At 40.5% G+C, this 18,349-nt stretch overlaps 1 protein-coding gene across 1 annotated transcript in view; it reads left to right on the top strand.

Moving 5' to 3' along the window:
• Positions 1 to 18,349, top strand: part of ANO4 (anoctamin 4) — a 417,984-nt gene that overhangs the window by 305,138 nt on the left and 94,497 nt on the right. Inside the window, exon 11 of the mRNA XM_043882273.1 lies at positions 17,002 to 17,108. Coding sequence (XP_043738208.1) covers positions 17,002 to 17,108 — 107 coding nt within the window. The remainder of the gene's footprint in view (positions 1 to 17,001; positions 17,109 to 18,349) is intronic.

Genomic DNA, 18,349 nt, shown 5'->3' with positions numbered 1-18,349 from the left:
GTACAGCATAGTGACTCAGTTATATATATATATATATAAAACATTCTTTTTTATATTTTTACCCAGTATGGTTTATCTCAGGATATTGACTGTAGTTCCTTGGGGTATACAGTAGGACGTTGTGTGTATCCATTCTGTATTTAGTAGTTTGGATCTACCAGCCCAAACTCCCAGCCCAGCCCCACCCCCCTCCTCGCTCCACTCTGGCAACCACAAGTCATTTTTTTTCCATGTGAGTTTGTTTCTGTTTCACGGATAGGTTCATTTGTGAATATTTTAGATTCCACATGGAAGTGATACCACACAGTGTTTGTCTTTGTCTTTCTGATTTAATTCACTTAGTATGTAAGGCGTGCATTCTCACAGCAGAGGGAAAAAGTAATGACTGAGCCACACAATGGCTCTGACAACTTCTGCTCAGATGTAGCATCTGTCACTCCTGCTCATATTCCATTGGCCAAACAAGCGTCACAGCCATACAGGAAAACGGGCAGGAGAATGGGACTTCTCCCCAGGGAGGGGGGCTGCAGGTCCATGATAACGGGTAGGGAGATGTAATCCTCACAAAGAAAAGCAGCCAATTAGGAATAATCAATCTACTCAGGAATAGCCCATGTTCATATTTTTTGTCCTGTCACATTTATATAACACAGTAGTCTATGGACTCTTTCAGGACTTAGATTATGTCATACCATTTTGCTTTGTCTTTTAGTAACAAGACCTTCTAGGATTTTAGAAAAGGAAGTTTCTGTGAAAGTTAGCAAATACTCAGGCTGAAGAGAGTCTATAGGACAGAAATCAGACATGGGACTGGAATTTTTCAAAATTCAAATTCATAGGCCATCTTTTTTTTTAAATGAAGTACAAGTGATTCACAGTATTGTATTTCAGGTGTACGGCATAGTGATTCAGTATTTGCAGATTATACACCATTAAAAGTTATTACACGATGATGGTTATAATTCCCTGTGCTATGCAGCATATCCTGTCGCTTATCTGTTTTATACATAGCAGAGCATCTTTATACCATGGTGATATTTCTTCCAGATGCACAAGCAGGATGGATAAATGGCTGCTTGTGTGGTATGATTTCTAAGAGAAAGCCTTTTTCCCAAACACCGTGTGATATCACTTCTATGTGGAATCTAAATTATTGCACAAACCTATTTCTTTCCTTACCTCTCAGTCTCCATTTAGGAAAACCGAAACTCAGCGATTATTTTAATAACAGGTTAACAGAGAGAATTGATTAGATAGGTATTAGAAGACTGACATGTCACAAAGGGAACATGGAAGCCACACTGATAATAGCTTCAGAAAGTGAAGCAACTACTGCCCCTGGGCTAAAGGAACAGAAGAAAGAGGTGGGATCTTCAGAACCGTCAGAAGCTCAGAGGCGCCCTCGGCCTGAGCCCTGGACCTCTGAGGAGATACTGCCCTGCTGGTACCTCTGGGGCATGGGGCAATGCTATGAGTTTACTTTGAGGTGTGTTTTTAAAGATGAAAACTGGAACCAGTTGCCACTATGAGACTGAAGAACCACTGCCGGGGTGACATCGACAAGGACCGCAGGCAGGTAGGAAAGACCAAGTCCCTTGATCTCCGTGTTTTTCCCTTCCAGTGTCCCCTACTGGCAGAACACATCAGAGAGCCAGATGCAACATAGAATTGTCGTTGGCAGATTCCCTCCCTGCTGCAGCACCCAGAGGAGAATCTAGAAGAGGGAAGCTGAGACGTGACTTAACAAACAGTACCCTCCCTGATACCTAGAATTTTACAGTACGAATATTAATCCTTTAGCTAAAGTCATCTGCATTTAAAAAAAAAGGTCCCTGGGAAAAGTGAAAATGCTAATATTGTTTTTCCTTTATACCCCACCTTGAATAAGTTTATTAGATCCTTGAGTTAAATGGGGCTTCTCAGGTGGCGTTAGTGGTAAAGAACCCACCTGCCAATACAGGAGCCATAAGAGACACGGGTTCTATCCCTGGGTCAGGAGAAATCCCCTGGAGAAGGAAATGGCAACCCACTCCAGTATCATTGCCTGGAGAATCTCATGGACAGAGGAGCCTGGTGGGCTGTGGTCCATGGGGTCGCATGGAGTCAGACACGACCGAAGCAACTTAGCACTCAGAGAGTTAAAGACAAGGGGAGGGAGGAAGAGTGATAGACGGGGTGCTTTCAGTGTGGTAGTAATAGACAGAGGATGCCTCTAAGGTGGCGGAGGGGGAAAATGGTCTCAGGAGAAAAAAAAGACAGGGATTAAGGAAGATACATTTTGTACCAACTTACAAATTTTGTAGGTGTCTGTCAGAGTTTCTAGGTCTTTGCTGCTTACAACAACAAAAATTAACAGCATGGAAATAGACAGGCCTGTCTCTCCCTTCGGTCAGCACTCAGACCTAATCAGCTTCAATAAGGGAAAATAAAAAACAAGACCTATGACCGAGACCAGGCAAACCACAGTAGCCATGGATGAGTCGTGGAATGATTTGATTTACGCACTGACAGTCACTTCGTTCATCTGGGCAAAACCTTTCTAGTGACTGAATGGCGGTAGCGCCCTAATTAGCAGAAAACTAAGGCCAGGGTTACCCCAAATTGGATTTTTCTGGTCTGAGGACCAATTAGGAAGTCACTTATGTTTCCTAACTTGTGTTTGCAGATTTTTTTATTTTATTTTATTTTATTTTTATTTGTTATATATATATATTTTTTTTTTTTGCAGATTTTTTAAAAAAATGGTTTCCGCTTCATTCTGGCTGATTTGGATAGCAGATAAAAGTGATCTCTGATAAATATCACAATACTTTCATATCTTCATTCCAAATATCCATTTCAATTCAGTCCGCATCAAGTTGCCATTTCTGTGACAGGCACTGTGTAGGGCTGAACAAAGATGAATGAATCTTCATTTTTGTCCTTAAGGGTTGACAGCTGAGCTCACAGAAGCCCTGGTTAGGAGCACATGCTAGAGTTTGTGTGACCTGGACCCCGAATCCCAGCTCTACAGCAAACAAGCCGCATGATTCTGAGCTTTGATTTCCTAACTCATAAATTGGGAATAATAATAATCCTGTGTATTATTGTAAAAAGTAGCAACAGAATATAAGTATATATGATAAATGTTCAATACATTTTCTATTATTGTTAATAATATATACCCCTGATAAATAGTTAATTTTGATATATGTGAACTTTTTCACTGTCCAGTGCTAAAGATGGAGATAGTTTAGGATTGGCCTGAATTGATAACTCCAGAATATCCTTTTTTTCTCTCTTCCTCTTTTCTCTTCTTTCCTACAACATTCCTTCTTCTTTTCTCCACCCTTTGCTTCTCTTGCTGCCTTCTCTTCTTTCACTTCCTCCAGAATTATCCAGATTACCACCCATCTCCCGAGTTCGCTTGGTTCTGTGTACACCTAGCCAAGATCAGAGATATTGTTTGGCCCACTGTATCTTACCAATAGGTGTTCAGTCTCTGGCCGAGTAAACGCACATCCTCATGTTAGGTAACTGACATTTTGAAAATATTTATTAATTCACTCAATGTTTCTTCCACCTTTCTCTGCCATTGATAGGCAAGAGTGGTTACTTATGCAACACACTCCTTTGTGCTTTACTGTTCCTCTAGACAGTACACTGGAATAGATGAGAGGAAGTTAATTTTATTGTTAAGGGTACCTCAGATCCATTCTAATTACTTTTTAAAATCATTCCCAAATTTAACCATTGCTAGTGTCAAATTAATTGTGACACACCTCACCATGGATCATGTCACATGAGGACTTTGTGACACATGGATGAATTAAACTCCGAAGTTTCACTGTTGCTTCTTTCTTAAGAGCAGTGAACATATCAGAAATGCTACTTTTCCTTGAGAAACACTTGCGCGTGTGCATTTGCAGCATTGTTTATAATAATAAAGCATTGGAAATAGCCTAAATATCCACCAGCAGTAAAGTGAACCAACAAACTGTACTGTCCTCACACAGTAGACGTCTAGGCAGCAGGAAATACTGTTGGACTAGCGCCTTTTGGGCTTCCCTGGTGGCCCAGCGGTGAAGAAGCTGCCTGCGAGTGCAAGAGACGTGGGTTGGATCCCTGGGTTGGGAGGATCCCCTGGAGAAGAAAATGGCAACCCACTCCAGTATTCTTGCTGGGAAAATCTCATGCACAGAGGAGCCTGGCAGACTACAGTCCATGGAGTTGCCAAGAGTTGGACACTAATGAAGTGACTGAGACATGGTCAGAGTTCCTTTGACCAACATGAGTGAACTCTCCATGGTTGCATAGGGAAAGTAAGTTGCAGAAGAATGAGTAGCATGCTGCCATTTCTGTAAAGGTTTTAAACATAAAATATAATGCTGTATTTTTAGGGATATATATATTATATTATATTAATATATATTAATATATAATATATATATATATATATATATAAGGGGTTATAAAAAACTCCTGGTAGGGGTTACCTCTGGGGAGAGGAATGCAATTGAGGAGGAGTACTTAGGGGAACTTCACCTGTGTCTGCAAACTTCCATGAGCAAGTACAAAAGTGTTTGTTGATAATCTCAATCCATTTTTTATGTATATCTAAAAATATTTTATTAAGATAAAGAAAGGCTTTTTAATACTTGATTTCAAAATATAAGGTACTTCTTAATGAGGGCATATGAGAACTTTGAGGGTCAGTAATCTTTATAAAAAGTGGCAAATAGCTAATATCATAACCCTACCATCTATGAGCACAGGGTGTACATGGGTACACTGCCGGCACCACCTCCTAATCCTCAAACCTCCCTCTGAATTGGGTATTATTGTTGACCCATTTGAAAGATCAGGATTCTGAGGCTTAGAGAAGTTACTTTTTTCAAATTCAAATAGTTAGTACTTGGCAGAACCAAGACTCTAACCCTGGTTTGTTTTACCTTGAACCAATAAAGTAGATGCTATCATAACAAATATCCTATCCATGAGGCGGCAGCTTCTTTCTGAATTGTGAGAAATTTTTTTTAAAATTTTTTTAACATAATGATTTTTATTTATTTATTTATTTTTTATTATTATTAGTTGGAGGCTAATTACTTCACAACATTTCAGTGGGTTTTGTCATACACTGAATAATGATTTTTAAAATTGAGGTTTAATTGGCATATAGTGGTTTCAGGTGTACAACATAGTAATTGATTATTTGTATGTGTTGCAGAATGATCACCACAATAAGTCTAGTTAACATCCATCATCATACATACTTATAAATTTTTTCTTGTGGTAACTTTCAAGATTTGCTCTCTTAGTAACTTTCAAATATGCATTACAGTATTATTAACTAAATACACCATGCTGTACATTCCACCCCCATGACATTTATTTTATAGGTGCAAGTTTATACCTTTTGATCCCTTTCACCAATTTTGTCTGTTGCCATCTTCACCTGCAGCAGCCACCAGTATGTTCCTCTGTTCTCTGAATCTATGAGCTTGTTTTCTTTAAGATTCCACATATATGTGAGATCATAAAATAGTTGTCTTTCTTTCTCTGACTTATACCAGTTATCATAATGCCCTCATGGGTCACCCATGTCGTCACATGGCAAGATTTTCTTTTTTATGTCTGAGTAATATTCCATTTCAATGGACATGAGTTTGAGTAAAGTCTGGGAGTTGGTGAAGGACAGGGGGGCCTGGCATGCTGCGACTCATGGGGTTGCAAAGAGTCGGACACGACTGAGTGACTGAACTGAATATTCCATTGTGTATGTGTATATGTGTATATATGTATGTGTGTGTATATATATACATACACACACATATACATAATACCACATTTTTTATCATTCATCAGTAAATGGACACTTAGGTTGCTTCGATACCTTTGGCTGTTATAAATAATGCTGCAATGAATAGGGGGGCACAGGTATCTTTTCAAGATAGTATTTTCATTTCTTTCCATTAAATACCCAAAAGTGGAGTTGCTAAATCATATGGTAGTTATATTTTTAATTTTTTTGAGGCACCTCTGTACTCTTTTCAATAGTGGCTGCACCAGTTTAAAATCCCACTAGCAGTGCAAAAAGAACGTGAAAGTGAAGTCATTCAGTCGTGTCCGACTCTTTGCAACCCCATGGACTATAGTCTACCAGGCTTCTCCGTCCATGGGATTTTCCAGGTAAGAGTACTGGAGTGGGTTGCCATTTCCTTCTCCAGGGGATCTTCCTGACTCAGAGATCGAACCCGGGTCTCCTGCACTGCAGGCAGATGCTTTACCCTCTGAGCCACCAGGGGAGCAGTGCAGAAGGATTCCCTTTTCTCCTCACCTTCACCAATACTTCTTATTTCTTGTCTGTTTGATAATAGCCCTTCTGACAGGTCTGAAGTGGTATCTCACTGTGGTTTTGATTTGACTTCCTCTGATGGTTAGTGATATTGAGCATCCTTTCATGTTGGCCATCTGTATGTCTTCTCTAGAAAAATGTCTACTGAGGTCCTCTGCCAGTTTCTTAATCAGAGTGTATTTTTTGCTATTGAGCTGTATGAGTTTTTTAAAAATATATTTCAGATATTAACCCCTTTTGAGATATATGACTTGCAGATATGCTTTTTCATTCCATAGATTGTCTTTTTGTTGATGGTTTCCTTCTCTGTGCAGAGGTTTTTAAGTTTGAGGTACTCCCACTTGTTAATTTTTGCTTTCGTTACCTTTGCTTTTGGTGTCAAAAAAAAAAAAAAAAAATGGTTGCCAAAACCAGCGGCAGGGAACTTACTTCTTATGTTTTCTTCTAGGAGTTTTACGGCTTCAGGACTTAGATAGTAGTCCAGTTTCATACTTTTACATATGGCTTTCCAATTTTTCCAGTGCCATTTATTGAAGAGGCTGTCCTTTCCCCATTGTATACTCTTGTATCCTTTGTCAATAATTAATTGACCACATATGCATGAGTTTATTTCTTGGCTCTGGATTCTGTCCCACTGATCTATATGTCTACTTTTATGCCAATACAATATTGTTTTGACTAGTACAACTTTGTAGTGTACTTTGAAATTAAGGCATGTGATACCTCCAGCTTTGTTCTTCTTTCTCAAGATTGCTTGCTTTGGCTATTCAGGATTTTTTTTGTGATTATATACAAATTTTAGGATTTTTTTCTATTTGTGAGATAAATGCCATTGGAATTTTGAGAGCAGTTAAATTCTATAGATTGCTTCGGGCAATATGGATATTTTAACAATATTAATTTTTTCAATCTATGAGCATGAAATATCTTTCCATTTTTGTCTTCAGTTTCTTTCATCAATATCTTACAGTTTTCAGTGTATAGGTCTTTCACCTCATTTTATTATTTTTGATGCAATTGTAAATGTGATTGTTTTCTTAATTTCTCTTTCTGATAGTTCATTATTAGTGTATAGGAATGCAACAAATTTTTGTATATTGATTTTGTATTCTAAACTTTACTGGATTTGTTAGTTCTAATAGTTTTTTTAATGGAGTCTTTAAGGTTTTCTGTAAATGATACGTCATCTACAAATAGTGACAGTTTTACTTCTTCCTTTCCAATTTGAATGCCGTTTATTTCTTTTTCTTGCCTAATTGCTCTGTCTGGGACTTCCAATACTATGGAGGGGTGGGGGGAGTTTGGTGTTTCTTTTCCTTTTTTCCCCAGTTATTAAGATGTAATTGAAATATAGCACTATATAATGGGTATAGCATAATGATTTAACTTACATCATGAAATGATCATCACAGTAAGTATAGTAAACATCCAATACTATGATGAATAAAAGTTTTGAGAGTACACCTCCTTATCTTGTTCCTGATCTTAGAAGAAAAGCCTTCAGTTTTTCACTGTTGAGCATGTTAGCTGTGGGCTTGTCATGTACAGCCTTTATTCATATAGACTTTTTAAATGTTTCATCACTCTACAGAGCCTAATTTTTTCTAACATATTTCTTTCTCCTTGTGTTTTTGTCCTTGTATTATTCTCTTTTATGTTAATGGATTTCTTCAGATACCTGGTAATCTTTGCCTGACTGTTCATATTTAAGAATAGGAAATGCAAAATAAGAGAAGTTCAGAGTGTAAGGTGGGAACTGTCAACTTATGTGGGCCTTATGGCTGAGTGGTTTCAGTTTAAAGCCTCCAGTGTTACTATCTTTAGATTTTTTATCTTAGGCTCATCAGATTCCCCAGAGAAGTATTTGCCAGTCTTCTGCCCAGAAAGTCAAGGCTTAGCTGCTAGAGTTTTAGAGCCTAAATGGTTGAAGATAGTTGAGTCTCAGCTTCTAGAATGCAAATATTCACTTGATCCTCCAGTTTTTACTATGATACCCATACTCCTAACTATGCCTGAATGTCTCAGTTCAGATATTGTATTATCCTATTAAAAAAAAAAAGGAAAAAGAAAAAAGCTCCAATATTCTCTTAGAGAGGGCTTCCCCGGTAGCTCACCTGGAGAAGAATCTGCCTGCAATGCAGAAGACTTGGGTTCGATCCCTGGGTTGGGAAGATCCCCTGGAGGAGAGCATGGCAACCCACTCCAGTGTTCATGCCTGGGGAATCCCCATGGACAGAGGAGCCTGGGGGGCTACAGTCCACGGGGTCACGGAGAGTCAAACATGACTGAGTGGCTAAGCGCAGCGCAGCGTTCTGTTGGAGTACAAGTGAGGACCTGGGGATCTAGCATCTTCCTAAACAACTTTCAGCTAGCACTTATTTTAGCATCCCTTGCAGACTACTTCTAGAGGTCACTGTGTCCCAGTTCTGAGATTTTGTAGCATAAATACATAGTTTTTCTTGGTTTTCCCCAGAGCTGGGTTAGTGTTCAGCTTTTTCTGGTCTTCTAACTCTGTTACCACTTGTCTGTCTGCTTTTCACACTCCAGTGCTTCTTTGCTGTTGTTTTCCGCTATCCCTGTCCCTTGAGTGGTACACCTCTATTTAAACACAAACATTACTCTTGTTTTCATGGGGTTTTAAGAGAGAAAAAAATTGAATGCAAGTGTTTAATTTTCCATCTTTACCTAAAAGTCTCAAGAGCAAGTATTTCTTAATTTGCCTTTATTATTCAAATAGCAAAGGTAAGATTGTGAAGTATGATTAGGAATGACCATTGGAATAAAAACATCTCACATTGCTTTTTAGTCCAGTAGCTTATCATCTAAAAAGGGTTTGAAAATTTTTACCAATCAGATAAATAGCATATATTTAGTCTGAGAGTCGTTTTATCCTTTTACTCATATCAGTATTCTTAAGAAGTCAGCGGAATTTCCTGGCTGTCCAGTGGTTAGGACTTGACACTTTCACTGCCAAGGGCCTGGGTTTAATCCCTTGGCTGCATGGTGCAGCCAAGAAAAAAATGAGTTAGGTATCGCCCTGCAGTAGCCTAAAGCCTGCAAAACTATCAAAATAGGCCTCGTCACATAAAAAATTAATTGGTTGCTTTGTTCCTACTTAGATTTTTATTAACTTGAGGACTCACTTTAAGTGACAATTAACTGTATCACCTTTGTTTCTGCTTGTTAAAAAGAGGTGTCTATTTAAAAATCTAATTAATAAAGTTTCCTGAAATATTTATCCTTAAGGCATTCACCTTCACTTTTCTTTTTGTATTATGAAATAGTACAATTTCAGCCATCATGAAAGACTGATCTGTTGGTCATCTACTGCCATGTAAGAGTAAAACTCACTGACTTAAAACAATGCATGTTATATTTGCTTATGATGCTTTGAGCATTTTGTGCTGGGTTCAGCTGATCAGCTCTTCTACTGGATTCAGCTGGAGTCAACATGAGGTTGAAATCATCTCTTTGCTCCACCAGGCTGGACAGTCTAAAATTGTCTCCCTTCCTGTGTCTGGTGGGTGGTGCGTGCTTGTGGCTGGGTTTCTCTTTCCCATGTGGTCATTTATCTTCAGAGAGGCTAGTCAGACTTCTGTATGTTGGTAGCCTTGGGGCTTTGTTCTAGGGTGCTCAAAGCCTGGGCCTCAGCTCACAAAAATCACTTCTTCCACATTCTGTTGATGAAACCTAGTCACAAAACTCACTCAGAGAGGTGAAGAGAGAGACTCTACCTCTTAATGGAAGAAGCAAAAAATTCACATCAAAAAGGGATGTGTTGAAAAGGTGCTCAACATCACTCATTATTAGAGAAATGCAAATCAAAACCACAATGAGGTACCATTACACACCAGTCAGGATGGCTGCTATCCAAAAGTCTACAAGCAATAAATGCTGGAGAGGCTGTGGAGAAAAGGGAACCCTCTTACACTGTTGGTGGGAATGCAAACTAGTACAGCCACTATGGAAAACAGTGTGGAGATTCCTTAAAAAACTGGAAATAGAACTGCCATATGACCCAGCAATCCCACTTCTGGGCATACACACTGAGGAAACCAGATCTGAAAGAGACACGTGCACCCCAACGTTCATCGCAGCACTGTTTATAATAGCCAGGACATGGAAGCAACCTAGATGCCCATCAGCAGATGAATGGATAAGGAAGCTGTGGTACATATACACCATGGAATTTTACTCAGCCGTCAAAAAGAATTCATTTGAACCAGTCCTAATGAGATGGATGAAACTGGAGCCCCTTATACAGAGTGAAGTAAGCCAGAAAGATAAAGAACATTACAGCATACTAACACATATATATGGAATTTAGAAAGATGGTAACGATAACCCTATATGCAAAACAGAAAAAGAGACACAGAAATACAGAACAGACTTTTGAACTCTGTGGGAGAAGGTGAGGGTGGGGTGTTTCAAAAGAACAGCATGTATACTATCTATGGTGAAACAGATCACCAGCCCAGGTGGGATGCATGAGACAAGTGCTCGGGCCTGGTACACTGGGAAGACCCAGAGGAATCGGGTGGAGAGGGAGATGGGAGGGGGGATCAGGATGGGGAATAAGTGTGAATCTATGGCTGATTCATGTCAATGTATGACAAAACCCACTGAAATGTTGTGAAGTAATTAGCCTCCAACTAATAAAAAAATTAAAAAAAAAAAAAAAAAAAAAGGGATGTGTATACAGGAATGGGAGGAGTTGTGGCTGTTTTTTGTTTTTTGTTTTTGCACCCCACCAGAGTCTTCCTTCTGGCATAAAATTTATTTACGTTTTTCCCACATAGAAAATATACTCATTCCCATTTCAGGATCCCCAGAGGTCTCAACCCAATATGACATTAGGCTCAAAGTCCAGGATCTTTTGTTCCAACATCAGGTTCAGTTGAGGATGAGAATCCCTGGAAGCAGGGATAGTTCTTCAGGTTAGATCTTCAGGGAGAGTTCTTCTTGGACAAGAGGCCTGTTCATGTAAAAAGCAAGTCAGCGGCCCGTTATGTTTCCAACAGACCATGAGGAGAGATGCAGCACGCTCAGGCATGTCTGACTCTGCATCCCCATGGACCGTGGCCTACCAGGCTCCTCCATCTATGGGATTTCCCAAGCAAGAACACTGGAGGGGGTGGCCATTTCCTTCTCCAGGGGATCCTCCCAACCCAGGGGTCAAACCTGCATCTCTTGTATCTCCTGCATTGGCAGGCAGATTCTTAACTACTACACCACCTGGGAAACCGAAGGAGCAATGGGCCCAGGATAATTACAGTAGATGGCTTCCGTTCAAAGTGGAGGGCAGCAGGAACAGAGCGGTTCTGAAACCCAGTGGGGCAGTTGCTTCAAGCCCCTGTACTCTAAGGCCAAGAAGCATACTCTGATTAATTATCTGGTTCTGTTTCTTTCTTTACCATATGCCTTATATTTTTAATTTATAAGTCAGTGATGTAGCTATAAATCTAACATAATTAAACAGCACCACCTATAGGTAGTTAAATGCTTTTTGAGAAATTTTCCACTTGAAGTTTTAAACCATGGAGATTTTCATACCTTGGACGACCCTTGTTTATTTTTACCAGTCGCAGAAATTTCATAAAATAGGCATTAAGCCAAATTTTAAAAAGCATCTTCATTGCCTTTATTTTCCCCAAAGTAGTAACAATTAAAAAGAAACCGTAATTATAAAATAAAACTGATTTTCAGAATCTTTAAGTTAGAGGGAAAAAAGTAAAATTTATCTGTGATATAATGGGACAGTTTCTGCAACATTCATTGGGTCTCTAGAGACCACAGCCCAAGGAGGTCTGGAGTTAAACCTCAGTTTCACAGCATATTCCTAACCCTAACCTTCCATTTTAGAGGAAAGGAGATTGGCACCTCCCCAAGTGAAAATCGAGAGCTGTTCTCCTCCAGGGAAGGCAAGAGAGGAGAGACCCTGGAGGGGAGTCAGCGGGAGCTTCAGGCTCAGGCCCACTCAGTACTTAGTAAGCAGGTCAGCAGGGCCTCCTTCACAGGGCAAGATGGAAGCATCGAGAAAGTCCCCTTCATACACACATGCATATTAGCAGACCTGGGCTTCCAGTGGTTCCTTTTACAAAAGAACAGGAAGATTTGGAGGAAGGCATTTGGTTTTTGAATTGCTGATTGTATGACTTCAATTATTGTGTATTACAGAATCACTCCAGTGGGGAGAATAAGGAGATAGATGTTTAGAGCCTTAATCCTATAGTTGATCCTCTACCAATTCAGCAGTTTATTCCTCTCCTCACCACGAAAATGGTTCTTACTTGTTCTGCAAGTAAGAACAGACTTAGAAGAGAAATTGCAGTTTTCCCTTTAAACTTTCTTTTTTCTAAAATGTCCGTTTTTTGTAAAAAAAAAAAAAAAGTATCGTTTTTACTTACTATAAAAATTTCTTAAGTGCTTACAGTAAAGTTCCCTTCCTACCTTCCCAGTCACCTAGTCCTTCCCAGAGGCAACCAGTGTATCCAGATGTCTATACATCCTTCCATAGTCCTTCTGTTCATGCACTGGCAAACGTATATGTCAGTATGTATATCTATGTACTTCTTTCCATGTATATGCTTTTCTTTTGGACCAAGATAGCTGTGTGACTGGTCTGAACCTTGTTTTTGCCCTGTAGTACCTTGCAGATTTTTAATATCTGCACTGAGCATCATTAATCTCTCTATAGCTGCAGAGCGTTCCATCGTAGAGCTCTACCAGTATTTGTTTATCCTCTCCTCCACTGGTGAATTATTTAGATCGTTTCTGGAGTTCTGCTATGATAAACCATGCTAGGATGAACATTCTTGTACATCTGCCACTTGGCATGTGGGTGAGCATACTTGTAGAATAAATTTCTAGAGGGGAATCGCTAGGTCAGAGGAGATGTGATGAGGATATAGGAATAATTTTGATAGACCTGGTCAAGGTACCCTCATAGAATTTGTGCTTGTTTGCTGCCCCATCAGCAGTGTGTGAAGGCAGAGCTGAGTTTCTAAGCCTGGGTAGAGTGCTGACACCTCACAGACTAAGCATCAGGTCTCACGTTTGTCAAACCAGCTCAGCTTACATGGTGTGTGGTTCATGCATGCATGTGCTTGTGTCTGATTTCATTTGGAGAGGGTTGTTTTGTAAGTGGCTAAGAGAAGCTTGAGAATCATGATGTAGGACATCATCACTGTTCTTCCTCTTAAACCTCCAGTTTGAAGGAGTGACAGAGAAAATGAGATGGCTCCATGCACTACAAGAATATCCTTAGACAAGTAACATGGAGAGAATGGTTCATGGGGTAGCTGGAAAGATGGAAGGTAGAAAGATTCATAGGAAGCAGACATGGAGGTCAAGGTCTAATGAGATGAGATTTAGTCTCCTAGACCCCCATCTTGGGCTTCCCTGGTGTCTCAGACGGTAAAGAATCCGCCTGCAATGCAGGAGACCTGGGTTCGATCCCTGGCTTGGGAAGATCCCCTGGAGGAGGGCATGGCAACCCACTCCAGTATTCTTGCCTGGAGAATCCCGAGGGACAGACGAGCCTGGTGGGCTACAGGCCGTGGGGTCACAAACAGTTGGACACGACTGAGCGACTCAACACAGCAGCACAGGAGCAGGAGACCCCCATGTTAACTCGGGGTCTCCGGAAGGTCTCACTTGTTCTCACTGAGCCGACTGCAAGAGCTTGTCACGTGCCCAGGCCTGTACTAGTACTGGAAATAGAGACGCACACGGCCAGTCCCTGCTCTAAAGAAGCTCATACAGAGAAGTCATGTAAGCAGAGACGTTCTATATACAAGTTATAGGAGCAACAAGGGTGGTAACAGCTGACTCTGAGAGCCTATTAAGTGCCAGACAGGGCTCAGCAGTGCTCATCATCTCACCTGATTCTGCAAAAATCTTATTGGAGGATGATTCCAGTTTTATCCCATCCCACAGATGAGGAAACTGAGACCCAGGGAAGTTGAGGGATGGTCCCAACACCCCATAGTAAGTGACAAAGCTGGGGTGCAGGTTGAGGTCTATCTCACTTCCAAGCCTTAAGGGAAAGCAGAAGTGATGTTGGAACTGAAAGCTCATCTCCCTCCTCCATTAAATGGTTTTCTGCTTCCTTCTCTTTTTGTAGCACCATAATACTTTTCAGGGTGAGAGTGGGGGGTCACGGAATACTTTTGGAGGAAGATGTGACCTGAGCTGGGGCTCTAAGGATAAGTAAGAAGCAAGGAGAATAGTTCCAGCAGAGCTGACCTCCAGGGGTCAGAAGTTTGTCCCAGGGAGGCAGGTGAATGGCATGGATAAGATGAGCACTCTGGAGCCAGACAGCCTGCGTTTATATCTGGGCTTTGTCTCTTATTAGCTGAGTGACATTGGGTGTATCACTTAACCTCTCTGATTCTTCTCCTGTAATGTGGGGGCTACAAAGTACTTTCCTCCCAGGTTATTGTAAGCATGGCATGAGTTACCATATCTGGAGCTGGTGGCCGGCAGTACAGTTTCTCTATATTTGTTCCCATTATAGAATCGCCAGGATCCAGGTATGACCCAGATGTAAAGGAGAGGAAAACAGAATTGTGAGGTTCGCCTGTGATGCTTATTACAGAGGATGATTACATGAGCTCACAAAATGTAGAGATGCTATTTAAAAAAAAAAAAAAGGAAGCAGAAAATCATTTAATGGAGGAGCAAGAGACATGGGCTTTTAGCCCGGAATTGTCTTGTCAAGCATGGTTGTGCTTATCAGCTTTCAGTTATCTAAAATTGTGAGTCAAAACGGACTTTTTTATTTGTTGTCTACTTCTTTATGACATCTTTATGGTTGTTAAAATATAATAGTCTATCTCAAATAAGGTGAAAAAGCAGAGGAGAGCAAGATAAAAGGAACTACATTGGCTGTAACTCTCGGTTTTCCCCTCTTCCTCTTTGACGCCATAAAATGTTTTCAGGCAGCCCTGGAGAAGAGAGAAGATAAATGCTGCTGCTTTCTCATTTACCCACATAACATTTATCTCTCCTGTACCAAGTCAAGTTACTTTTTTCTGAGAAGTAAATTCCATAGCAGAATACAAGAGAAGTACAATAGAAGTGAACAGAAAGCTGTATCCAAGGAATCCATCCATGCGATTTACATTTTGTCTTCATATTCTCTGGCTTTTTTCTCCTTTATCCCAACCTCACATCCTCAATTCTGTTCCACAGTCAAACCCCATGCCTGGACCACTCTTTCTGTAGGCCAGTTTTATCTAGATGACTTGAGTAATTCCCAAGAATTCATCTTATTTAAAAAAAAATTAATAGCAATTTCCAACATAAATTCACACAAACATTCTCTTACTGCTATTCAAAAACCTATACCTTTACTGTGTACTAGCCACTCACTAGCTCCTCTGGCTACAGAAATTATTACAATTCAGCCTTTTGTCTTATGTGGGAAAAGGCATGAACAAGGAGGTTGATTCTGCCCGTATCTGCCTCATGTTCCTTTCCTTTGTGGTTTCTCTTTCCCACTAGACGGTAAGCCTCTCACGGTCAAAGATTTTATCTGCTTTATTTCCTACTGGATAGTCGTTACCTTATAGAGTGTTCTCCATAACCGTTTACTGCATTCATTAATGAAAATAAATACATGACTATGCAGAATGATCAGTAAATTGATGTGTTTGCAAGACAAGAAATAGCTTAGAGAAGATGAATAGTGAACTCCCTGGAGAGCAGAAGGGTGGTTAGAGGGCTTGGGAGACCTGCTGAGGAGAGTGACTTCTGAGTTGAGTTTTGAGGGTGATGACTGCCACCATCGATAAGCCTTTACCTAGTGTCCAATTCATGCAACATACTGAATAAAAGTCTGCTGAGGTAATAAACTATAATTTATGAAGCAATTATACTTACAGTCTCTCTCATATTTGACCATTTAACTCATTACTGGGTGGGGAAGACCTGGCCACTTCATGCTGCATTGTGTGGTCCTGGAAGCTCTATGTTGGCTCAGGGTAGGAATACCTACCGGGAAACTCAGTGTTGTGTGTGTGTGTGTTCATATGAGTCCTGTCAGAAACAGTCAAGGCGGGGTGGGCCTTTGGCTGAGAGAGAAGCAATCTTAAGTACGGTAGCAGAGGGGTGGTCCATCCAGGAGAGAATGTGGGAAAGGAACAGACAGAGGCCATTTCTAGTGACTCAGCCCTAAGCCAGGCCAGAGCTATTACCTAAGACCTGTGTCCATCACCCAAGCCAGTTTCAGATGTTAAAATTCCTGAAAAATCTTGTGATTATGACATGGGAGAGAATGAAGTGGAAGACAAAAGGAGATAAAAGCAAAATGAATTTTTAGTTGAATTTATCTGATGACCTTACTGAGGAAAAAAACAGGATGTGAGGCATGGACTTGCTATTAGTTGCAAGTTTCTTAATTGTATTTAGCTCCAGCTCTTTCCTAACACAGTGATGTAAATGACTGGGAGGTTGAGAACCAAAACTGCTAAGATTCATGAGCCTCTTGCCTCTGGTGTGATCTTGGGGTGGGGGGTGGGGGATTCCTCATGCTATTCCAGACTTACCCTCTCTGTGACAGACAGAAGACACAGCTCTCTAAGTCACAGCAAATTATATCAAAGATTAGATCCCTCAGCTCCAATCAGTCCTTAACCTGTGTTTTCAATATGTGTGTACAGCTTCATCATACACAACAAAGACACTTTCTTCAACAATGCCACAAGAAGTAGAATTGTACATCATATTTTACAAAGAATCAAGTATGAAGAAGGAAAAAACAAAATTGGTAAGTAGTATATCAGTATAACAAGTTACATTTAATTTGGAGGATTACAGACTTTTTCCTTTGGTTTTGTTACATTGATAGCAATTCTAGAAATGCTTGTGATTTATAAAGCCTCTAACTGCACAGTTCCTTGATGGATAACTCAGAAGTGTAAAACCTTAATAGATTGCTTTTTAAAAGATAACACATCATCTCATTTATCTTAGATCACAGAAAAGTGCTCTCAATTCAACAGATATTTAAGGAGTGCCCATTATGTGCCAGGTGGGCTTCCCAGGTGGCGCTAGTGGTAAGGAACCTGCCTGCCAGTGCAGGAGATGTAAGAGACCCCGGTTCGATCCCTGGGTCAGGAAGATCCCCTGGAGGGAGAGCATGGCAACCCACTCCAGTATTCTTGCCTGGAGAATCCCATAAACAGAGGAACCTCATGGGCTGCAGTCCACAGGATCGCAGAGTCAGACACAACTGAAGTGACTTAGCACGCATTGTGCGCCAGGCACTGAGCAAGGTGTTAGGGAGATGAGCACAGTTCTCTCCTGCAGTGGATGTTCAAGAAGTTAAGAACAGACAATAAATAAGTACATACAGTACATAACATGAAGAAGTTGAAATGAATGATGTTATAGAGATTGACTAGGGGCTAGAGATCATGCTGAGATGACGTGGTCAGGGCATGCTCTTCTGAGAAGCTGGAATTTGAACTAAAACCTGAATGACAAGAGGGAGCCAGTGTGTGGAAAGATGCAGAAGCAGTCGCAGGAAGCTGTATGGGCAGAAAAGAGCTGTCATCATAAGTGAATTCTCCAAATAATCACCACCCCCAGCAAATAACCTCCACATACTACACTGGGGATATTTGTGTGATAATCTTTCCATGATATATTACCAAATTTCCTGCCTTATTAAGTAGATTACTATATACTGGGAAGATTTGGGGAGCTTTGTCCATATCTCTGTCCCAGCAAGATTTTTATCTATGCTTTGAATGATGACCTATGTCAGTCATGGTCTAATCAAGAGATAAAAAAATCACACAGAATTTGAACAGGAAAGTGAAAATGAAAGTCACTCTGTCGTGTCTGACTCTGCAACCTCATGGACTATACAGTCCATGGAATTGTCCAGGCCAGGATACTGGAATGGGTAGCCTTTCCCTTCTCCAGGGGATCTTCCCAACCCAGGGATCAAACCCAGGTCTTCTGCATTGCAGGTGGATTCTTTATAAACTGACCCATCAGTTT

Source organism: Cervus elaphus, chromosome 22 (genome assembly GCF_910594005.1).
Source record: "Cervus elaphus chromosome 22, mCerEla1.1, whole genome shotgun sequence".
Classification (NCBI taxonomy): Eukaryota; Metazoa; Chordata; class Mammalia; order Artiodactyla; family Cervidae; genus Cervus; species Cervus elaphus.
Note: the sequence above shows the minus strand (reverse complement) of the source record. Positions and strands in the feature narration are given on the sequence as shown.